The sequence below is a fragment of the Chaetomium globosum genome, genomic scaffold (genome assembly GCF_000143365.1).
Source record: "Chaetomium globosum CBS 148.51 scaffold_3 genomic scaffold, whole genome shotgun sequence".
NCBI lineage: Eukaryota > Fungi > Ascomycota > Sordariomycetes > Sordariales > Chaetomiaceae > Chaetomium > Chaetomium globosum.
The window spans coordinates 1,229,714-1,253,489 of NT_165978.1; the positions used below are offsets into that span (position 1 = coordinate 1,229,714).

At 55.1% G+C, this 23,776-nt stretch overlaps 6 protein-coding genes across 6 annotated transcripts; 4 read left to right on the top strand and 2 right to left on the bottom strand.

Annotated features, from left to right (window-relative positions):
* Positions 1-1,512: 1,512 nt before the first annotated feature.
* CHGG_05682 (uncharacterized protein) lies at positions 1,513-3,440 on the top strand (the record flags this gene model as incomplete). The annotated part of the gene is made up of 4 exons (XM_001221776.1): positions 1,513-1,515; positions 1,798-2,517; positions 2,575-3,236; positions 3,293-3,440. 4 exons carry the CDS (start codon positions 1,513-1,515, stop codon positions 3,438-3,440), a joined length of 1,533 nt encoding a protein of 510 aa, XP_001221777.1.
* Positions 3,441-5,624: 2,184 nt separating this feature from the next.
* On the bottom strand, positions 5,625-8,845 carry CHGG_05683 (uncharacterized protein; the record flags this gene model as incomplete). The annotated part of the gene is made up of 4 exons (XM_001221777.1): positions 5,625-8,117; positions 8,170-8,430; positions 8,486-8,573; positions 8,727-8,845. 4 exons carry the CDS (start codon positions 8,843-8,845, stop codon positions 5,625-5,627), a joined length of 2,961 nt encoding a protein of 986 aa, XP_001221778.1.
* Positions 8,846-10,898: 2,053 nt separating this feature from the next.
* On the top strand, positions 10,899-12,953 carry CHGG_05684 (uncharacterized protein; the record flags this gene model as incomplete). Its single annotated transcript, XM_001221778.1, has 3 exons — positions 10,899-11,024; positions 11,098-12,077; positions 12,128-12,953. 3 exons carry the CDS (start codon positions 10,899-10,901, stop codon positions 12,951-12,953), a joined length of 1,932 nt encoding a protein of 643 aa, XP_001221779.1.
* A 1,094-nt stretch (positions 12,954-14,047) lies between these two features.
* Positions 14,048-16,574, bottom strand: CHGG_05685 (uncharacterized protein; the record flags this gene model as incomplete). Its single annotated transcript, XM_001221779.1, has 2 exons — positions 14,048-14,230; positions 14,358-16,574. The coding sequence occupies 2 exons, from the start codon at positions 16,572-16,574 to the stop codon at positions 14,048-14,050; spliced, it is 2,400 nt and encodes a 799-aa protein (XP_001221780.1).
* Positions 16,575-18,014: 1,440 nt separating this feature from the next.
* Positions 18,015-18,897, top strand: CHGG_05686 (uncharacterized protein; the record flags this gene model as incomplete). Its single annotated transcript, XM_001221780.1, has 3 exons — positions 18,015-18,239; positions 18,402-18,541; positions 18,591-18,897. 3 exons carry the CDS (start codon positions 18,015-18,017, stop codon positions 18,895-18,897), a joined length of 672 nt encoding a protein of 223 aa, XP_001221781.1.
* A 1,487-nt stretch (positions 18,898-20,384) lies between these two features.
* CHGG_05687 (uncharacterized protein) lies at positions 20,385-23,031 on the top strand (the record flags this gene model as incomplete). The annotated part of the gene is made up of 5 exons (XM_001221781.1): positions 20,385-20,429; positions 21,062-21,136; positions 21,223-22,490; positions 22,590-22,651; positions 22,982-23,031. 5 exons carry the CDS (start codon positions 20,385-20,387, stop codon positions 23,029-23,031), a joined length of 1,500 nt encoding a protein of 499 aa, XP_001221782.1.
* Between the last annotated feature and the right edge of the window lie 745 nt (positions 23,032-23,776).

Consider the following 23,776-nt stretch of genomic DNA (forward strand, 5'->3'; position numbering starts at 1 on the left):
TATCAATACACCAGTAACTACCTAGGTACCTAGGACTTAATATCCCCATTCCCAGCAAAGTCTATACCTGTAGTGGTAATCTGTACGACAGGTCCTGCCGGGTGCTTCATTACTGCACTTGCCACATGGCGCAGGATTGACCTCGTCGGACTCGACTCACACAATGCAGCGATGCAACGATGCGGGGAGCAGCGCATCCGGTTCCATGCACAGCGAATGCCAGGGCGGGAGGAGGATGGAGTGGCGTCCGGCATGCGTTAATCCGTGGCGGCTACTCTCCCCTGTAGCCCATTAGAATTCACAGAGGCTTCGATCTTTTCATCACTCTGCGTCTCTGCTCATCAGCCGTCTGCGCTGCTTTTGATTTGCCTTCCGGGTCCATCCATAGGTAGCTCCAGAGGTACTTTTCCTCGGTGTTGGTTGTTTGTTTGGCTTTTCCTGTTTTGCTCTTGCTGCAACTCAAGACTCGTACTGTGTAGATCTCCGCGGCTTTTTCATCCGCTCCTGCCTGAAAGTGCTGAAGTCTCCGAATACTGCATTTCACTCGCTGGATCGTTCTTTCAACACATCCAGTCGCGCGTGAGATTCACGGCAAACAATTTCTGGCTTCCAGTTGAGCCTGCCAGTTTTGGTGCTAGCGAACCAGACCACTCCACCACTCCCTCAAGTCCCCAGTTTGTCACTCGACACCCCGCCTTTCCAGGGCCAAGGACCCCTGAACCTATCCGACCGCGGCATTGGCCGGCCTTGAGCAATCACTGAACTGTGGAGCCAGGGAGCCCCTGGGCAGGGTATCAGGGCGCCTAGCCCATCGAGGGGCTGTTCCATCGATCCATTTGTGCTTGATTCAAAGCACCGTCTCCCGCACCCGACCACTACCGACCTAACGCTCCCAACGGCAGACAACTCATCCGAGTTCAAGAGGCGAATAATCGACTCCTTCAACACCGCGGCCAGCCACCTCCGAGCAACCCAAACACCACGCCGCATCGCTACTGGACAACAGACGAATCTGCGTCATTTGCGTCCCCATTCTTCCCCGACTTCCCACAGTCAGATGGAAAGGAGCCGCTGATCCAATCCACATACACCACCGCCGCAGCCAGCCGAGACGAGACCCAGAACGAGCCCAGAGCCCGAAGTGCAGAAACTCCCCCAGCTGCTCGATCCAGCGTTGCCTGCGTCTGTTTGCGCACTGCGTTGCTGTCGTGTTGCGCCCATCACTCCAACTTGCCTTGGCTTTGGTGCTTCCTTGCATCCATTCGACAGCCCATCGCGGGCTTGTCAGCTTTTGTCGCTCGACCGATCCCTTCGGCCCTATTATCCTAGCCGGCCTTGGTCGGGATAACTAGCCTCTGCATCTCGCCCTGTTTGTCTGCAAAACACTACTACCAGTCACCAGTCGCCAGTCGCCAGTCTCCAGTCGACAGCGAAGGCCCGCAGCCCACCACCCACCGCCCGTGCCCAATAATGTCCGGCTCCCAGAATCAGAGCAGCGACGGCGCTGCAGCCATGGTACGAGTCTTTTTCTCTCTTCCACCAGTCCTTCTATCCGCTCGTCAAGTCGCCGTTTTCTTTTTTTTTTTTTTTTTACTCTGATATTGGGTGCTTGTGTCTCCGAAACAACTCGCATTCCCCGCCAGCTAGTTCTTTCTCCCTCGAAGCTCCCCGCCATTACCGCCCAAGAAAAAGTGTATTTCTTGACAAGAGACGTCCGTCCGGGTGGGGGCGAGCAATACATTTAAAATCTGGTCTCGAGAAGTCAACTTGAACTTGCCGCTAACGAACACAATGAAGCCCTCCTATCCTCCCCTCGGAATCCCGCAACAACACCACACTCCCTCACAAGTTCCTACAATGTCGGCGGCACCACCACTCCTCCGCCCCGCCATCCCGGGCTCTCGCCCCGGCGGCCGTGCCCCGCGCCTCGGGCTCGCCATCCCTCCGTCTCCCAACGCCAAAGCCCTCGGAAACCCAGGGGCCCCTCCCCCACGCCCGGCCCCGCCTACATTGCACCTCGCGACCCCCATGGGCAGCAGCGTCGTGCCACCAGAACAAAAACCCCTTAAGCCCCAACTCAGTCTCAGCCTTCAAAGTGCGAGCGGGGGCAGCGAAAGCAGCGCCGCTCACAGTAGAAGCGGGAGCTTTGGGCCTCTCGACGGCCGTGCCAGCAACCCCACAAGCGCCGGTTCCCAGTTCAGCGCTCTCTCCTTCGCGAGCCAATATGGGATAGGGAGGCAGACAGGCGACCCCGTATCCGCTGTCGGGTCACTATATTCCAACGCCAGTGAGAGCATGGACATGGACCGGGAGGGCAGTCTGCATGGGCTGGAGAGTTTCGACGAGCTCACCCTGGAGAAGGCCCGGGCAGCAGACGTAGATGATTTAGACGACGAGGGCTGGCGGATTGTCAGCATGGAGAAGCGGATCATCGAGCTTGGGAACCTGGGCGAGGGTGCCGGAGGTGCCGTGACAAAATGCAAACTGAGGGGCGGTGACACCGTCTTTGCTCTCAAGGTACGATGGCGGCCCCCCTTTCTACTGACCCAACACATCATCCTAACAATCACATAGATTATAACCACAAACCCTGACCCCGATGCCAAGAGGCAAATCATCCGTGAGCTAGGGTTCAATAAGGGGTGCGCCTCGCAACATATCTGTCGCTATTACGGAGCCTTCGTAGACCCGGCGAGCTCCACTATCTCCATCGCCATGGAGTTTTGCGAAGGCGGATCACTCGATAGCATCTACAAGGAGGTCAAGAATCTCGGCGGGCGCACGGGCGAGAAAGTTCTAGGAAAGGTCGCCGAGGGCGTGCTCCACGGTTTGACCTACCTGCACTCCAAAAAGATCATCCATCGCGACATCAAGCCAAGCAACATTCTGCTCTGCCGCAACGGCGACGTGAAGCTCTGCGACTTTGGCGTGTCTGGCGAGTTCGGCACCAAGGGTGACGCCAGCACATTTATCGGCACCAGTTACTACATGGCCCCGGAGCGCATCACAGGGCAATCGTACACCATCACCTCCGACGTCTGGTCAACCGGCATCACCTTGCTCGAGGTTGCACAACATCGCTTCCCCTTCCCGGCCGACGGCACCGAGATGCAGCCCCGCGCCACTCCCCTCGATCTCCTGACTTACATCGTCAAGCACCCTACCCCCAAGCTAAAGGACGAGCCCGAAGCCAACATTTACTGGAGTGGCAGCTTCAAGTATTTCATCGAGTGCTGGTACGCTCTCTCCATCTACCTTCTACTGCTTACATGAACTAACTGTGTTACACTAGCCTTGAAAAGGAACCGGCACGCCGCGCGAGTCCATGGCGTATGCTGGAGCACCCCTGGATGATAGAAATGACCACTAAGCGCGTCAACATGCGCCGTTACCTGGCCCAAGTATGGGGCTGGGATGATAAGGACCAACAAAAGGCATAGAGACTTGGGAAAGTCCAGGCTCAACCCGGGCACGGCCCGAACGGCGAGGCTGCACAAGGCAGAGCGGAGGGCTTTGGGGATGGGGTCCGGGCACAGCATGGGTCAACAGCATACCAGCTATGACAGCAAAGACAACAACCACAACAACAACAAAGAATCACGGGTCCCGTGAGTGGGGCGATGTTCCCATATGTTGAGCTGACGACCATCCCGTGGGTCTACCTAACGAATGATGGAGAGATGCCAAAGAAGAAAGAAGAATAAATGACAACACGAGCGACACGACCTCCATATGAGACGGCTGCATCGGTCTCCATCAACTCCAGCCTCCCCTCTCTACTCAAGCGACCATGGGAGTGGAGCAAGAGGGGCCTGGCTATTTCTCACACCAACCTCGACTATCACTCCTTAACCCCGACAACAATACCAACAACCTTGACATCGCCTCTGCCGTCGCGGCCGTCCTGAGATACATATCGGGATTTACCAACACCAACAATATCTGACCACAAATAAGCCTAGTCATACTCTGCTTGGAATAGTTGGAAAGGGGGAAACCTGTGATTGCTCGGATACTAACGGGGCTATATACAATTTGTACGCTAAAGCTGAAGACTGTGACTCAGCTGGACCGATACGCATGCGGTTTGGGTTGGGCCCGTATGGAGTGCAGTGCTTGTTGGGTAGGGGGGGGGGTCTGTCTTCTACTGTAGATCGGTCATGGTTTATGAGCAGAGTGAACGGATGGGGATGGGGCTGGTTGGGTGGGTGAGGAGGGACGTCAAGTGTGTTCTGTTCTTGGTTTTGTTCCGTTCGGGTTCCTGGCCCGCGGTGGATGCGGGTGTAGCCGAACTGATCTTGACCTTTTGTTCGTTCTCGTTTGGTTATTATGGCATAATACCTTTTCTTGGATTAGGTTTGGGTTATTTGGTTGCGATCTTTTGTTTTTCTCTTTCCACGTTACATCTATCTAGCGAGGCAGGACCTAATCTACTGGTAACTAGCAAGCGTGGGCTTCAGAAGAACCCCCGAGTAATGCAAGGCTCGGTGTGTAACCTTGATGTGCTACTTACTCGTTCGTGTATCGTCGGGACGTCATCTTCCAGTTGCTCGGTCGGATTACCTTCGCTCCTCTACCCAAGCAGATCGCAGCTCGCTACTCGCACAGCCAATCTCATAATGAGAGTTCACCCCGATTTTGAGATAATGGGCAACGAGGCACATGGACACGACGGCCCCGTCAAGACACAATCAAATCACCAATTTTATTTCTGCCCACCGACAAGTATCATTGTTATCGTACATAACCCATCTACCGTCTTGCAAAAGGGGTATCTCAATGTTTCGTCAGGTCGTGTCAATTCCTTCCCAGTAGCAATTCGCCGTGCCTGCCAAATGCCAACGCCGAAAGAAAAACCCCAGAATGACCATGTTTTGATTGCCAGACCTTCCTATCGACATGCCATGTCATGTCACGCAAATGCCATCTTTCTCCCTTGCTTGCAAAGACGCAGGCCGCCAACCAAATGGCAGCCCACTCGCAAGGCGAGAATTGCAAAGCAGAATAGAACATCTTAATCCCCCGATTTTGCAGCCCAATATGTGTGAGCCGAATAAGTCGATAGCACAAAGCCGAAAAGAAAACGAAAAGAAAAGCGTAGTTGCCCGAGACAGGGTCGTGTAGCGGACATGAGTGTTTCGCAGACTTAGCTCTGTAAATGAGCAGGCGCAAGTCGCCGTCTGTGGGACACACACACACACACACACACACACACAAGGCCCGTGCCGTGGTAGAATCCGTGGAGGGGATTGACAAGTCGGTAAGCTCCCAAAATGGTGTGAAAGCGACAGTCATCTCTTTGGCCAGGACAAATCTTCAGGCGATTCCGCGAAAATGAAATCAGGAAAATGAGGCCGCAACGCCGGAAATGCAGAACAATATGTTCATGATGAGAAGTAGAGACCGAAAGGCGTTGGCGATACAAATAGATCGACCAAACGTGAGCTGCGATATGCTCAACCAGACCAAGGTAGGTCAACAAGAGGCCATGTACGCAGTAGTAGAACCAGCGCAGATCTGCCAATGGTATCTTGTACCGAGACGACAGCGAGAACGCCGAGAATTGGTCCTGCTATCATGATGGCGTTGGGTGATACACTTCAACGCCGTCAGCCATGGTGCGATTAGAGGGCGAGCTCCTCCACGGTCGTGCCCATGAGCTCACGGAGGACGACGGTCGCATAGTTGCTAGCCTTCAGCTGAAATTTCAGAATCACAGCAATCCGGCTCGCTTCGGGGTCAATACTGCTCTCATCGATGTCGGCGGCCATCGCCGAAAGCGGGTTGTCCGATGCGGTGCGGAGTTTGGGTACCGCGATGTTGTTAATGAGTTCGGTGTGAGTGGAGGCTTCTTCAGCCTTGACGAGAGCCATACCATCCACATTGGTCTCGCTACCGCGGGCGTCCGTAACAGCAGTCGGGACCTTGGGCAGGTTCGTGCCGTACCAGTCCATCGCATCGGATGTCAGGGGCCCGGTTTCCGTGGTCGGAGCATTGGGAGTGGCGCCGGTTGCCTGGTTCTCGGTGGCGTTGGTGGTGACATTGGGATTCATTTTGATACCCTCCGGAAGTGGGCCAAAGTAGGGGATTTTGCCGGTTTCCGCATAGTAAGTGTCCGAGACCCCACGAATTCCGGTTGTCGGAATCGCGCCCTTGGGCACAGAAATCATGGGGAACGGGCCGTCCGTGAGAATGCGACGGGGAGAGGCATCCTGTGTGTCGTCGGTCAAGGGCGCGCCGTTGCCGACTGGAAAAGGCGTATGAGTTCCATCCTCGTTGGGATCGTCGAGTTGGAGGGGCGGAACCTTGGGAGAAGCGTTGCTACGAGGCACGTCGCCCTGCGTCTGGTTCTCAATCTGTTGGTGATGTCGCGCGACCTTAACACGCTTTGCACTACCATCGACCCCAGTCTGGACCCAGGTCTCGTTGGTAACGGCAACTCCATTCGAAGGGGGCTCTTGATCGGCCTTACGACGGCGTGCGGCAGCCATGGCGTTGTCGTAGGCATCCGGATTCTGAGCGAAATGAGTCCAGTTGTCGACAAGAGGGTCGGCAACAGGTTTGGTAGCGGGCTGGGTCACGGGCTTGGTCGCAGGTTTGGTTGTGGGCTTGGTCGTGGGCTTAATCTTCGTCGTGGTAGCCGCAGCTTTGGCTAGCTTCTCCAATTGCTTCTTGTGAAGAGCATAGTCGAAATCGGTGGGGTACATCTGCTCAGTATCATCGCGATACGCTCGAACGGCGTACTGTGGGTTGCCAATCAGACGGCCGATGAGGGGGCGGTAGTTGCCGCTCAGGCTGAACTCGCGCTGTTTGCGGCGCATCTCAAAGGGGCTCAGGGAACCATTCTCCGGCTTGCCCATGAACTCGACATAGTACTCCCCGATTTCATTGCGAGGGTATGAGACATCGTAACCAGGGGTGGGTAGAACGACGTCGAAAATAGTGTATTTTCCACTGGCGACATCGGAAGCCGTCAAGGCATGGGCTTGGGCGTAGATGTTGTCATCATCGTTGTCGTCGTACGGGTTGAACTCGTCATCGTCGGCGCGGTCACGGCGACGGCTGCCGGTGACCAAGACGAGGTCGCCCTCAATGACCTTGGCACCATACTTGGACCATCGGCGAGTGGCGACAAAATTCCAGACATACGACTGGTAGGCGTGGACGTACATCATGCGCATGCCACGGGTAATGCTCAGAACGGCTCCAGTAAAGTCCTTCGGGTTCCTACCCAGATGACGAATGATGGCGGTCTCGGAGCTAAAGCGCTTGGGGAGAAACTCGAGGGCCTTCTCGGCCTTCTTGGTCGTCTTCCATGCAGTAATGGCACGGGCACGGTTTTGGTCGTCCCGGCTATTTTGCTGCTCCTTCGCAGATCCATGGGTGGGAGAATTACCGCCCAAGACGTCCTTGAGGACGTTTTCATCGACATGCAGAATGTCGTCAATGAAGCCCTCATAATCGCCCTTCAGGATCTTCATTCCGAGCATATGGGTGCCGATGGTGTACGTCCCGAAGCGCTGCAGGCCGTAGTAGTTGATGTAACCGTTGTGCTTGAGGTGGGCGAGGCCACACTCCACAGCCTGCTGGATCATCTTCATGCGATGAGGGAGAGAGCAATTATCACCACCAAGAGGATGGCAGCTCTTGAGGGTGATGACGAACTCATTGCCTCCGTGCTGACCGAGTTGCAGCGGTTCATTGGAATACGTGAAATCTCCAACCTTCACGTTGGGAATGCGCGTGTTCAACCAGATGAGGTTGGATGCCTTCTGCCGATAAACGCTGATGCGTTGAACCGTGCCGGCACGGCGGTCCTTGGTGCCAGCAAAGCCAAAGTTGGAGGCCTTGATCTTGAGGAGGCGAGCGATGGTGTTGACTGCGTCCATGGTGTCCTTGTTTTCCTTGTAGAGAGTGAGGTGAAGGTACTCGCCGCCAACCTCGGCGAACTCCCGGGCTTGATCGCGACGATTGGCGTTGTTGTTGTTGTCACGCCGAGAGTTCCAGTTTTGGCTAGGAGCCCGGGTATTGAGAGCCCACTTTGATGCGGTCGCAGTGATGACGCCCGCCGCATCAGCAACCGTTTCATAGCGAGAACGGAAGATGCGGCGGATTTCCTGTCCATGGTTAGCAACTCAAGTTTCGAGAAGGAACAGGACGGAGACAAACCTGATGGATAGTGCCCCGCTTGGCCCTATCAGTGACAGCGTCAAACGCGATGGAGCGATCCTCGGGTGACAGCAGCTTCTTGGCTTGGATGCTCTCATCAAGCTCAACCAGCTTCTGGGCAGTAGCTTCGCCGATCAATTCGGCCAAAGCCTTTCGGTCATCATCGGAAACAGGGTGGACCTTCGGCTTGTTGTCTTTGTTGTCCGACTTGTTGTCTGGCTTATTGGGGTTGGCAGCAGGGGCCTTGTTGTCAACAATGGCCTGGAACAGATGTTAGAGTAATTTTATTGACATTGACATTGAAAACAATACAGACCGGAGGAGGAGTATCATTCTCTATGAAATCACGGAGATGGAGGACAGTGCCATCCTTCCGAATCTCATTGACAAGAAAGTCGGTGTAACTAATCGAGTGTCAGCTGCAGGTTCAAAACACAGGACCAGACCCGACAGGTATGGCTGGAACGCAATCGATAGGACCGCGATCTGACCTCTGAAGTTCAGGTCGCAGTCGTATCATAAATTGTAAAATGGTAATGAAAACAAAATCAACTTACCGCTTGCGGATATCGCCAGTCCAGGCAAAGTTAATTGCGGCCGAGCGCTGAGTGATACCGAGACTCTTCTCGGTCTCAGCACGCACGGCAGGCACGTGTGTGTTCGGGCGTTGAGACATGTTGTCTTGAGCGGGAGGATGTCTCAAAGAAGCCCGTGGGTCGCTGTTGAGCGATGATAACGTTGTCCAGTATCAACCGACTGTGATGGCGATTGTTATGTCGGTGGTAGTCTGGAGGAACAAGTCGGTGGTCAGAATTGAAAAGGTGATAGGGGAGGAAGAAGAGGAAGAGTGGGTGGAATGTAGAAAAGGAAGTGGGAGTTTTAATGGTGAGAGGAAGTAAAAAACGTGCGGAAGGTAAATCGGCAGGTAAATCGGGAGCTTGTTTTGGGGTAGTGGCAGGGAAAGAGAAACTTCGAAGTTGCAGCTTGAGATGAAACAATAAACTTGGAAGCAAGTAATCGCGCTGCAAAGACAGTTTGATTGGCTAGAAAGAGTCTAAAGGAAAAGAAAAAGCCAAGCCACCTTACCTTTGATACCTATCTCAAGTTGAGCAATGCCGAACGGGGTTGCGAGGCGACAAGCTGCAGGAGTTTCGGAAGCCTTGAGTGGTGTGAACCAGAGGTTGCAGGAAAAAAGTCGTTGCTCATTGAGAGGTGTGGAGCCTGGGAGGTGGCCAGGCCGGCAGAATCGCGGGGTATGCGGAACGAGCGGGGCATGATTTTCACCGCCCGAGATGGAAGAGCCAAACTTGGAGAGATGGTGGTTTCTTATTGGTCAATGCCTCCGGTCAGCTTGGCGGTCCGGAAGCTTGCACCGGCCGCCCGCGCCCTGGTACCTGGCGTGCCTGGCTAGCGCAGTCTCTTTTTGCACTCGAACATGCAGGATGCTTGGTAGGTTAACCACCAGGTATCCCTCGAGGTAGAGCCTCCTTGCACATCTAACTACTATGCTGAGTTGCACTTGATTTTGCATTGTTTCTGTTCTGCAACTTTGGGGAAATGGTTGGATGTGGTTCGGGGTCAGAAGAGTGTATGTGCCTAGTGTAACCAACAAATGTTGAGAAAAAGATGTCTGGAGGGTAATTAATCCATGGGAAAACCTCCTGGCAAAGGAATGCATCGCGACGTTGACTACCTAGTCTATCGATGGAGACAGGAAATTGCAACCCAAGACAAATCAGAGCCTGGTTTACGAGATGCGTTGCTTTTGGTTTGCCAACCACCATGAACCATCGGGTGGACAACCCCGAATAACATTGTCAAGGGGATGAATGGAACTCACGGGACCACATGGCCCATGAATGGGGTGGTGGCCTGCCCGTGGTCTAAAGAACTACACGGCGAGCAGACGGGTGTCACCGAACCACCTGACATTTCAGTCAATATTCCAACACTGACACAGAGATCTCGGCCGAATTCCATGGCAGAAACAGAAAGAAATCCAGGGAGGTATACACAGGGAAGTAGACACCAGCGAGTGTATAGGCTAATTGGTCAAACCATCGGCGAGGAATGCGGTACAGGAATGGCTGGGGAAATACCCAGCCGGAGGAAGACGGCATGAGAATGTGTCGCCTGTGAAGCCTGGTTGATCTACAGGCTAGAGCTGCTGAAACTCGAGACGAAAAGAGCAGACACAGCTGGTTGTGGTGGCAGCTATAAAAGTAGGATCCCTTGGGTTTGGGCATCACTTGCCCGCAAATTAACGAGTCATGTTCCTGACATTTTCGGAAACCCAATCAATCCATCAATCACCTTTGTTGTCGCCTTGCAGCTCCTGTCTTATTCGAAGATTGTCAAGTCCAGGAGAACAAGCCCAACGAGCTGCCGTCCAATTAAACTAAAACCTGGCTCCCCTGGGTATCGATCGGTCCCTCTCGGCTGCAGGTGCCGACGTGGCTATTGACACAGTGCATTATTGGCGGGGCTGGGTCCAGCCGCCAACCAGGGTCGCCTCCAAGATGCAAGCGAAGAGGGAGAGATCACCGAGATCTCGGAGGTCACAAGACGTGACAATAGCAACAACAGCAACAGCAACAGCAACCCTCCGAAACTATCGCCTCAAAAACTCTTACAAAAGCAGATGGAGACAGCAGCTTTGCCAGGCTCCCTCCGAAACTAAAGTACAAATCTGGATAGAAATCCCCGCTCAGTCGGCGCTCGTCAACAAAATGGCCTTCGCCGAGCAGCAACGCTGGATCACGGTCCAGCAAAAAACATTTACGAAATGGTTGAACACTAAGGTGGAAGCGCGTGGTCTCGAGGTCAAGGACCTGGTACAGGACCTGTCTGATGGAGTATGTTCTCCCCAGGTGCTGACTGATCACGAAGAACTGTTTTTGCTGATGCTCGTTTATTCCCCTTGCCTAGGTCATGCTCATCCATCTACTCGAATGTCTCTCTAGCGAGTCGCTCGGCCGATATGCCGCCAAACCCAAGCTGCGCGTGCAGCGCTTCGAGAACGCAAATAGAGCCCTTGACTTTATCAAGTCTCGCGGGATCCAAATGACGAATATCGGTGCCGAGGACGTAGTAGATGGAAACCGCAAAATTATCCTGGGTTTGATATGGACCCTCATTTTGCGCTTTACCATCAACGACATCAATGAGGAGGGCATGACGGCAAAGGAAGGCTTGTTGCTATGGTGTCAGCGCAAGACGGCCTGCTACGACGAGGTGGATGTGCGCGACTTCAGCGCTAGTTGGAACGACGGGCTCGCATTCTGCGCTTTACTCGACATCCACCGACCGGATCTTATCGACTACGATGCACTCGATAAGTCAGACCACAGAGGAAACATGCAGATGGCCTTCGATATTGCGCATAAGGAGATCGGTATCCCCAAGCTGCTCGACGTGGAGGATGTGTGTGACGTGGCGAAGCCCGATGAGCGCAGTCTGATGACCTACATCGCATACTGGTTCCACGCCTTCTCCCAGATGGAGAAAGTTGAGAACGCCGGCCGCCGTGTCGAGAAGTTTGTGAATAATATGCGGGGCGCTTGGGATATGCAGAGTGCCTACGAGCGGCGGATGAGGGAGTTACTGAAGGTCATACGTGAGCAGATGGAGAGTTGGCAGCTGGCGAAATTCGAAGGGACTTATACCGACGCCAAAGCGCAAGCTGCTGATTTTGCGGCCTACAAGAGGGGGTTGAAGCGGGAGTGGGTAGCAGAGAAGAGCGAGCTAGCGACCTTGTTGGGCAACATCAAGACTAAGCTAGGCACATACCGACTGCGGCCATATGACCCGCCGGCAGAGCTGAGGTTGGAGGTGTTGGACCAGGAATGGGCGAACCTGACCAAGGCAGAGATGGCCCGGGGGCAGCTGATCAACGAAACCATCAGAGAGTATGTATTTCCAAGCCTTTCGTCGCGGAAAGCTCACTAACATGACCCAGCATTAAAAACGCCTTAAGGAAGTCTTTCGCCGACAAGGCCAACGACTTTGCCTTGGCGCTTAACACCATCCAACTCGCCATCTCTGGCCTAGAAGGCGACGTGGAAGACCAACTACACCACGTGCGGAAGCTCTCGGAAAACCTCCCTCCACTTGACGCCTTCCTCAAGACTATCGCGGCGGTCGATGCGAAGTGCCAAGAAGCCAACATCGAAGAGAACGACTTCACCACCTACACTTACGACGAGCTCTGCTACGAGCTCTCTCTCGTCAAGTCCTCCGTCTCCAAGAAGCTCGCCTTCCTTGAGAACCAGATGGTTGCCCGCAACATGACCAACCTAACCCCCATCCAGCTCGAAGAGTTTGAGTCCGTCTTCCGCCACTTCGACCGCGACGATACAAACTGCCTCTCGGAACTCGAATTCAGCGCCGCGCTCGCCTCGCTGGGGCTGATCTTCTCCGAGGACGAGATGCACGACTACTTCCTCGACACGTCGGGCGGGCTCGACCGCGTCACCTTCGAGCAGTTCATCCGCTTCATGGTCGACGTGACCGAGGACCAGAACACGGCCGAGCAGGTGTTCCAGAGCTTCAGGGAGGTTGCTGACGGGAAGCCGTACGTCACCGAGATGGACCTGCGCCACTCGCTGGTTCCGGACGACGTGATCGAGAAGCTGGTCGAGATCATGCCGGGTCATAGCGGGCCCGACATGCAGTCCGACCGGGGGCAGCCGCAGTTCGATTACATCGCGTTTATGGACAAGATGATCGGGGACGCCGAGACTGGGAGAACGAGCCCGTCTAGCAGGTCGATGAACGGGCACTGATTGATGGGAGCCATGCGTTGCTTTGGTGATATGTCGCTCTGGGAGCGGAAGTAGATTCGCTTCACATCTCTTTTCGTCATATTCTTTCTTTAATAGTCGTGTTAAGCATAGCGGGCATGGTTTTTGGGGATACAGATCAGATCAGACTTGACCAACTCAACCTTGCTACTACCGATGGCCATCGTGCTATACTTGAGCAGAAAGAGGTAAAAAATATATCAATCTACAATCCAGTTGGTTTCGACTCAATGATTCATTTTTTTTTTTTTTGCTTCCTACACAAGAACTTGTTTCTCTTGTGGAGTTAACAAAACAGCAGCAAAAACGATCACAACCATCAAACCACAATGGTAAAAGCTCACCGGCCCCCGTCCCCGCCGAGACTCTGCCGGCTACGAAACCCCGTCGGGTTTACATTTAGCGCCCCACGGGCGACTCGAACCCACAACCTCCCGCCCGGGCAGTTGGAAGCAGGCTCAGTCGCCCAGGGGCCAGAGGACCACCGCCAATGCAACTAAGCCACTACCGGTTTGGCCGTGGTCCTCGTATAACTGGCCGTGCAGAAGCGGTATATCAATGGGCATGTGCTCAGCCTATTATAAAACGAGGCGGCCATTTGGGACGAGTGATGTGATCCTACCTAACGTATAGGACTATAACAAGGAATTTCATCCATGTATAACCCAACCCCAACCCTAATGAGTTCCCCTATATTCAACCCGAACCCTCTCCATATCAGCACCTGCCTCTTAGAAAAAGAACAAGAACAGGAATCACAGGCAACAGTTCACTCGATGGAAAATGTGTGAAAAAAAAAAAAAAAAAAAAAAAAAAAAAAAAAAAAAAGGTTTGTTTGGCAGTTAAAACAGTGAATGATTTTCGCTTGTCTATCCAACCCACCCAACCAATTCATCTCTAACAGACACATCGCTTCGCCCACCATCCATACCTAGGGCTCATGATCCAGCCAGCCAGTACATGCTCCTACCCATCTATCCCTCCCACACCACCAACATGAAAATGGCAAGACAAACCCCAACTGGTCATCATGGCAGAAAATTTATCATATAAAAAGAGAGGACACACCCCGTTCGTTACTCCTTAAAAGCACCCATCTCCTTCAGCGCCCCGGCCAGACGCTTGTAGTCTTTCAACAAATCAAACACCTCGCCGAGCTTGAGATCTGCTGCGTTCTGCAGCTCCATGAAGCGCTTATGGGGCGGGGTGATCTTTGGGGGTTCCCTCGGCGGGAGCACGGCGGCAAGGTCCGGGAAGGCCTGGGGAAGGTAGACTTGTTAGCATTCATACCACACAACCAATTACCATCAACAACCCGCGTTGGATTGCCTAAGAGAGAGAAAGACAGAAAAGGGTCGAGATATCGAAGGGAAAAAAGAAGACAACATACGTAGGCCAAATCTCCTCCTCTCCGGCCCCAACAACCGCACCCGCACCCGCCCTACCCCCACCCGCATCCTTCGCCGGCGGCGTCGGAGCCCTCCCCGCCCCCGCCGGCCCAGCCGTGGACGCCGCCGACGAGCGACCAAACCCCCTCAGCCCGCCAATGCCCGCGGACAGCCTAGCCATGGGGTTGAACGAGTTACTCAGGTTGCGCATGGAGTCGATGATGGGCGGGCTGGTGACGACGGGGCTGCTGCCCGTGGCAGTGACCTGGGTGGTGGACGAGGGCGCGCCGGGCTCCGCGCGGCGCTGTTGCTGATGATGGGGGTCCTCGACGCCGAGGCCGCGCCGTGAGGACGAGCCGGCGCTGCGGGACGAGTCGGCGCTGTGGTCGCGCGAGACCTTGCGCCCCGTGCCGGAGATGAAGCTCAGTAGTGGGGGCCGCTCGGGTTCCTGTTCCGGGCTTGGGCTGCGTAGGGAGAGTTCGGGGGTGGGGGCGAGGTCGTCGTCGGGGTTGGGGAGGGGCGGTGTGCCAATGAGCTTGCGCGCGTCGTCGAGGGTTTTGGGAACGATGACTTCGCCGCCGTCGGCCTTGGTGAGGACGGCGTCGGGCGCCCGCTCGCGGAGCTTGCCGAGGAGAAACTTGTAGCTGTTGTCGAGGGAGCTGCCGATGGTCTTGAGGCTCTGATCGGCGGTGGTGAGGACTGCGTCCGAGGCCGCGTTGAGGGCCTGTGCGGGGGTGGGCGTGTTGCGGACGAGATCGCTCAGGCGGCGGGCGCGGAGCTGCGCGTTGACCGTCGCGCGGAACCCGGCCGGGCTTTGAGATGGGGATGGGGCTTGGGATTGCTGTTTTAGGGCAGCGCTGAGGCTGGCTGAGGCGGATTCGGAGGAAGGGTTGGGGCTCTGGGCTGGTGGGGCGGGCGAGGTGGGCGAGAAGGCTGGTGGGAAGGTGTCCCCCTTTGGTAGGGGTGATGAGCCGGGGTTTTTGAGCGGGCCAGTTGGGGTTTCGTCGGCCCGGAGGGTAGAGAGATCGACTGTCTCGAGAAAGGAGACGGCAGCTTCGAGGGTGGTGAGACAGTAGGCTGCTTCGCCTGTGAGTTTTGGCTCCCAACGGAAGCGCTGGATAAAGTTGACGTCGCTGATGACGCTGAGGTTTTCAGGGGTAAGGGTGATGAGGGTATAGATTAACATGGGCATCAGCTCGTCGGCTGACGAGGAGGGGTGGAAGTGAGATAGCGTGTCGATGATACTCTTGTGGGCCGATTTGAGGTGGTTCAGCTTCCCCAAGGGATACCTTGACTGGCTCATCAACGCCAGATGGTTCCTCGCCTGCTCCAGCCATTCCCTGACCTCCTCTTGCTTCTTGGCGGCCGCCTCCAGGTCATTGTCTGCTGTACCGAGTTCGACCCCGAGGTCCACCGGGCCAATGCCAACGACAGAGAGGGCGGCCGTTTTCGACCGGAGCTTAGCGTCCTGCGCTTCGTCCTGAGTGCTGCGGTGGCGGTAGATCTTGCTGTAAATGCCCTCACATAACCGCCTTTCCACAGCTTCCTCCAGAAGCGACTTCTTCTGCTCCAGCGCCCGCCTCGCCTTTTTTCGGTTTGCGTATTCCTCAGGCGTCAATAATTGCTGGTCCGAATCCCGCCTAAGGGGAGTTTTGTCCTTGGTGCCAAGTGAAGTGGCCTTTGCGCGCAACAGGCTGGCTGCCGATGCACGAGTCGAGAGAGGGGGGGCATCTTCGCGCCTCTGCCGGCTGGCCAAAGCATCGATGTGAGTCTGGATATGTGACGAGGCCGTACCATAGAATTCTTGAAACATATAGGCGAGGTTGTCAATGTTGGGTGGGGTAGGATGCACCTTGGCCGATAAAGAATCGATGAAGCGGTCCGTCAAGCTGATGAGTTCAATGGGAAGATCGTCAAAGTCGACAGAAGCCCTCGGTGGCTCGATCGCTTCCTCGCTGATTCTACTGACGAAGGTGTCTGGCGCCTCATCCCCGCCCCCCTGTGTCACCTGTGTCCCAGATGCCGTTCGGAGGGACAGCCTGGCAGGTTGGGCTCCATTCTCAAAGGTACTGGCTCTCTTAATCCGAGTCGTTGGCTCAGGAGAGGTGGTGCGTTCTACCCGAAAGGAACGTACCGGTCTTTGGGAATTTGGGCTCTGCGCCGGATCGGAGTTAGAAGCCATAGGGCTGCCGCTGAAGATCAGACTGGATAGCATTGCGTTAGTATCTGGATAAGGTCCCTCAGTCCCAGCTTTGGAAGATACGAGATGAGAAGGGTCGCCCGATCTTCTTGGGCACCCTTCTCATATCATAATGAAGGACACCCCGGAGTTGCGGGGTGGGCTTGGCCTTACCAGAGCCGGACCTCAGTCGCATGAAGCAGCGGACCACCCTAGAATGCCCCAAGATGCACCAAGATGGGATGCTGAAACAGGCGGACCCGGGCGGGTGATCAGCAGGTGGCCGATATCGAGACCGCAGGGCCGGTTTCTTGATTCGTCGTTGCAAAAAACAAGACGTGCACAATCGAGATTTGCTGCACAGATATACAGAGCACAAAAATAAAGATGGTGGGACATGCGTGTGTCTCTTGAACTCTCCTGGCCGTTTATCGAGCTGCGAAATATGGAGCTCTCCCCACGCGAGACGGAGCGGGAGCATTGAATGTGGGGGCGCAGCGGGAACGCGGCACTGGGTCAAGGGGCGCGTTTGCACGACTATCCGTACAATGACTGGCTCATCACTCGTCCAAAACCCGTTCGCGTTGCTCGAATGGGGCCGGCTCCGTTACAACTCCCAAACGGCGCTCGCGAAGGCCGGAAGGTATCGCCCGTTCTCTGTATTTTGTTTCCCCCTCGTACGGTACCAGGATTCCATCCCCGGTTCGGGAATATAAACCAACTATGCCGAACCCCTTAGCTTCGGTATAGGCCCTACTCGCCTTGCTGGCCTGGCTGCCTATTGTAGCCTTCCTCCTCTCTCTTTATCCTCTAAAACTCCTTTTTCTCTACTTTATTATTGTTCTTCTGCACGAGTGAACTCGTTCGGATCCGTCCGACTCCACACCAGCTGACTTTGCGGAGGCAGGTCTTGATGGCAGTTGTGCAAAAGGTGCACGTTGCTGTTCTTGTTCCCTCAGCCTCATATTCCGCTCGGACCACCTTGCAGAACATCACACCAGGCGCTAAAAGGCGCTCGGACCACTCGCTTATGATTCTTCGCACAGGTAAGCACGAATTCTTCGAACCTTCGTCCTCCAAACAAATGCCAATCGAGTTATCGTGACGTTGGCTGCACCGGCGATGGCTTCACAAAAGACTCCCACTTCCTCGGAGAGGCCGGCATCGCCTGCCTCTTCAGAAGATGAGGGCCACGCCGAGCTGGTATTTTACGTTTCCTTCTGTTTCGTGTCTGTGCACATGGCGATTGCTGACCCCGGTTAGGTTTGGCTAGAGGTCTCCACGATTGACCAGATTGTTAGCCACATCGTCAACTCTCGCCAAAGTGGTACCGAGTCGATCATTGCCTTTCACTGGAAGGCAAGCCGCATATATGATCTTTTTGAACAGTTGGATGCTAGGCTGCTGGAACTCGACCAACTGAAGATCCGACGAGTCGAATATAATTACGAATCTGGAACTGCATATCTCGACATCATGTCCGAATCTCCATTTCACTACCAGGTTCAAGCTGGTCTCCGCGACTACCTTAAAGCTTCTCTTGGAAAGTTGTATACCAATACCAAGGACCCTACAATCCGTAACCTGATACGGTTGGTCGCGGAACAAGGCACAGCTCAAATCTGGGTCGATGGTAAACTTCTCAAGCAAGCCGATGTCTCTTTTGGTCCAGTCGGTTCTCTACCTGCTCTGGCTTGCGAGGTCTCCTAGAGCGAGTCTCGCCAACATGTGGAGAACAAGGCACGCCAATATATCGATCTGTTGGACGATAAGATCCAAGCCGTTCTTATCCTTAAGCTTCAATACCCCGGTATGAAGAAGGCTTGGGTAAGCCTGCTTACAGCGGACGGCTGGCTTCTACAGCACGACCTCTACTATCATGATCTCGATCAACAACCCGGTGGTCAAGTCGATCTCTATCTCTCTGACTTTCTTGGTTCTGCTGGTTTACCACCGGCCTATTGTCGCCCCTCGACCGCCGAGTTAGCTGCCGGGATTACGAGGTTTGCTATCCTTATTCTAAACCTCGAAGCCGATCTAACCTTTCTATAGAAACCCTACAATCACTCTGACCTACGAGCGGCTGCGGGCCATCTTTCGGAAAGCACGGCACTTACACAACCCGACAGAATTCACCATCGAGGTCGGTGATGAGGAGGAGAGCCCGTATGAGGAAGCAGAGCGGCGAGTTGCCGAAGCGCGAGCCGAGTCAGAGCGGCGAGTTGCCGAAGCGCGAGCCGAGTCAGAGCGGCGAGTTGCCGAAGCGCGAGCCGAGTCGGAGCGGCAGTTGGCCGTGCTGAAGCGGCGGGTGGCTGAGTTGGAGCAGCAGATGGCTGAAGGCCGCCGGGGGGCCGAGTAACCAAGACAACACAGATGTCAACTCGAGTTCGGCACAGAGTTTGTTTCGGTTCCTACCTCGACATCAGAGCTCCTGGCCTTCGCACCCGAATTCTCCCGTTTATCCTACCGGTTCCGCTAGGATGCGCCGAAAGTCGTTGTTCCTCTTTTCAGTGCCGGGCGAGAATGCCGCGTTCGGCTGGGTGCAGGGACACAAGCTTGTAACTAATGCTTCGAGGCATGTAACTGACCGTACCGAAAAGTCCGGCCGCGGACTTGAGTCTGGAGGGCCTCGGCGAAGGGAAGGCCCTTTATTGCGACTGACTTCACCTTTGTGACCCAGACTGTTCGGCGTGCCCCACCATCACATGAGCGTCTTGGTTCTCAGTGTCTGAATCAGACACAATTGCGGAGCACGACCGACAGTGCCCCGGAGTCCAGCAACTGATTTAAGTCCCCAAGCACAGCGAAAAAGAGTAATGAATTGGACCACGCAAGTGGTTCTCCACCGGGTAATGGAATCAGCTGAAAAGGGCCCTTGCAGACCGTCTTGGAGAGTTCGGGCACACAGTTGTGTATGGGTCCATTTGGACACACGCACCTTCGTGTGGGTGGGAACAAGGCCGCCGGGGCCGAGGGCGAACGTTACCGTAAGAACTGTTCTTCTGGTAGTTATAATATTATCGGTTCTCTGTACCCAGGTGTGGACGTGCCATGGCCCTCCATTGTCTGCGGATGTAGAGAAAATGCCGCTGGGCTTGGAGGGAGTGGATGGCTGCATCAGCGTCTGTGAAGAATGTATATGCAGGTCAGGAATCGTGAAAGTGTGGTTGCGATATTAGATTCACACGACAGTAAAACGACGGAAAACGGGATTGGAAAACGGAGAGGTAAAAACTGAGTGTGAACGCGTTCCCAACCGTTTTGATCCTCAGAAGAACGTTCTTACACATAACCAGAGGTTTGCTAACTCTCGTCAGCAGCTCAACCCAAAGCAAAAGTGAAGCACTAATTCTTGATTCACGTTCACGGCCTCCCCACAATAACGATATCTTCTTTGTTATTTAAAGGGGGCACTTTCTTGCCCTCAAAACGACGAGTTTTTGACCCTTTTGAGCGGACAGGGATGATTTATGAGCAAAAGGGATGATTTTGCGACGCAAGCCGAGCCCGGTACAGGTAACCTGACCCTAACGGGATGACTCGACTGGGGGTACTGAACGCAACAACGGATATTGAAACCGAGCCCTAGGTTTATACGGATGATAGAAAGACCCGGGACATTCCAATATTCTAAAAGTCTAAAGAAACCAATGGGGAACGGACCAGTCGCTCAACTCTACGAACAAAGAATGTAAGTGGTCTTGGCGTGGTCTTCAAGGTGCCCGCTCGGATGGGCGACAGGGCTCTGTCAGAGGCCCCGGCCGATTCGAAGAGCGGGCCTGGATGTTTGAACCATGAAGGCCTTGAAAGACCCCCAAAGGAGGCCAGAGGAAATCCGGAGAAACAATGTCAATTGGTGAAGTCTCGGACTCTGCGGGCCATCTTGCATCTGTAAGCGTCACCAGTTCCAGGCACCTGCAGTGGATTCTCAACAGTTTCTCAACGGGCAGCCGCCAATGGAAGCGATAGAAGCTTGCACGTCAGACGCCCCGCCCGAGTCTGGGGCAGTGAATCATGTGCCTGTTAGGGACCCTTCCTGTCGCGGGTCGCTCTGCAGGTTCCGCTTGCCGGGCCGCTACACAATCCGCGTGACAGTCTTATCGCCGATACGGGCCCCTGTTCTTCACTCAACGGGCGAGGCAGCGGCCTTGATTGGCGGTGGCGCTGCATCCGATCGGGTGCCAGCCAACCCCGGAGCAATGCCGTCGTCATCTGAGTGCCGCCCACGAGCCACGCGCATCTTCCGCTTCTCCAACCAAACCAAACCACTACGGGCATTTCGGCTTGATGGAGTAACGAACGACAACACCCCTTTTTTTTATTCTCCCATTCTTCATAGCATACGCCCTTCGCTCCCAACGTCGACGCGCATCGATACAACGCCTGGCATGTTTCCGAAGAGGAGGGAGGCCGGCTCGACGTGCAGTTCGACTGGCCGAGTCGCGGCCCGGCTACTGCTGTCCTTCCTCGCCCTGTCAGCATCCCCCATCGCTGCGGCAGGAAATACGAAACCAGATGCACAGCTCGTTCTCCCGATAGAAGTCGCTCCGATCGCCCCATTAATACCAGAACCCCCGGCGACCGCTGAACACATATTCGTAAGTTGCCCAGTGCTATCAGTGTTATCTGTGCTACGGCATGTAATCGGCGATACCGATGGCTGACTACCCGTGTTCCATCTTAGACCCTCCGACATGTCTACCATCACGGCACCCATAAACACCCAAGCCTCCATCGAAAACACGACGTTACCCCGTCGAATGCGGACGTGTGGCTGGCGGCCGAGGACGGTTACGAGGCCGAGCGCATCGGGCCCCTACGAGCTCGAAGCAATGCGCTCCGGATACAGCGGCTGGTGGATCGGAGGCCGAGCGTCGTAGACCCCATGGTGGCGCAGTCACGGCAGCAAGGGTTCGTTTCGGTGCTCTCGCCATCGGCATGGACGGTCGATGATGTTGCCGGGCCCGACGTCACCGACAAGGGCACCGTCCTGACCATGGCCCTGATGGCGGCCAACGCCTACGTGGAAGGGCCGGGAAAAGCGGATTGGCAAGACGTCGGCGCTCCGTTCAACCGGAGCCTCGACTTTGGCTGGGAGGGCGATGGGCTGCGCGGCCACGTGTTTGCCGACGAGAACAACTCGACGATCGTCATCGGGCTGAAGGGGACCTCGCCTGCTGTCTTCGACGGAGATGGCACTACGACCAACGACAAGGTTAACGATAACCTCTTCTTCAGTTGCTGCTGCGCTCAACAGGGACCGTGGACCTGGCATCAAGTCTGCGACTGCGCAACCGGCACATATACGTGTAACAACACGTGCGTCACACAGGCCCTCCGTGAGGAAAACCGCTATTACCAGGCGGCGCGCGAACTCTACGCCAATGTCACCGAGGTCTATCCCGACTCGCATGTCTGGATCGCCGGCCATTCGCTGGGCGGAGCTGTCAGCTCGTTTCTCGGCCTCACGTATGGCGTGCCGGTGGTGACCTTCCAAGCGGTGCCCGATGCCCTTCCCGCAGGGCGGTTGGGGCTACCCGTGCCTCCAGGCGCCGATCCGAATGCGCCCCAGAGTAGGGACTACACGGGCGCCTTTCACTTTGGACACACAGCCGACCCCATCTACATGGGGTCCTGCAACGGAGCGACAGCGTCGTGCTCGTTTGCTGGTTACGCGCTGGAATCGGCCTGCCATACAGGCCACGAGTGCGTTTACGACACCGTGGGCGACAAGGGATGGCGCGTCGGTATCGGGACGCACAAGATCGTAGCGGTGATTCGGGACGTCATCCTGAAGTACGATACGGTCCCAGAGTGCAAGTTCACGCCCGAGTGCAGGGACTGTGGCAACTGGAAGATGTACGAAAGCAACGGGACTGAGACCACGACGACCTCGAGCGCCCCGACAACGACGTCCATATCTCGCACCCGCACTGAGACTTGCAAAACGCCGTAGGTTTTATTCCCTTGTCGATTTGTGGATGTTTATTAATGCCATTCAGGGGCTGGTGGGGTTGTTTAGACGAGTCGACCACTGCGACTGGTACCGAGACATCTGAAATCACAACAACAACGACAACGGCCACGACCACGTCCACTACATGCCTTACCCCGTAAGTAAGCATATCAGGCTCGCATGAATTCTGCTAACTTTACTAGGGGTTGGTTTGGATGCAAAGACAAGACCACCACCAGCGAGACCACTACCACGACGACAACGACGACGACTGCAACCACCACCTGCATGACGCCAGGCCGGTTCTGGGGATGCAACGACGAGACCTCTGCAGCGCCTGGCGCCACGTCGACACAGGAATCTGAGAGCACTATTACCCCACCCCCAAGCATGCCCAGCCCTACGACGGTGCCCCCGCCAACACCCACAGACGTGGATCCGCCCCAGAGTCGGTGCGTCCATCGGGCGTGGTATGGTATGTGCAAAGAATGGGAGGGTGGTAACCCCGACAGCCCCGAGCGCAACGAAGAGATGTAAGAAGAGCATTTGCAACGGATTTGTTTGTGATTATCCTTGATTAGGTTAGGTATGCGGCGCGTTTGGAGTTTCAGATCAGCAAGATGCGAGCTTGGCTTTGCGCAACATACACTACAGGGAGTTTTCGAGTTTCCTTTGGCGGTTTATGGGTAACACATTCAGAGAGCATACATACCGTAGCGGTTTACAGGATGCATATGGTACATAGTTATTAAGAGTCATATGACAAAGGAAGTCAGACTTGCTCGAGAGAGGGACGAGTATCCATGAATTGATCCAGTGAAAAGAAGCTCCTCGGATGCCGCGCAGGTGGTGGATGGACCGGCTGGAGACCGGACCTATGAACAGCTTTTGGGCCTCTCTGCCCCCACTCCACTGCAGCTCGGCTCAACCGAAACACGAGATGGTTAGCCCGGTTTCTCGGTGCCGTCTTTCGAGCTTACTACGCTGAACTGTCGCATGCATATGTGGATGGGTGGTAGGTAGTCCGACAAGACTTCCTTCCCATTTACACCCAATTTCCTTCTGTTCTTCTTTTCTTTCTTTTGTTCCCTGCGAGATCTGCAACGGCCCGTCCCGGTACCGTCCGAACGAACCAGGCACGAACGAAGGTGCCACTCGAAGAAGCCTGACGGAAATTCATCCCAACAACCCCGCTACCTGACCCCGGATTTGGTCCTAATCTTCAGCATTGGGTTACCAAACAGTCGGGTCCGGTCCCGACCATACACCACCACCTATCACC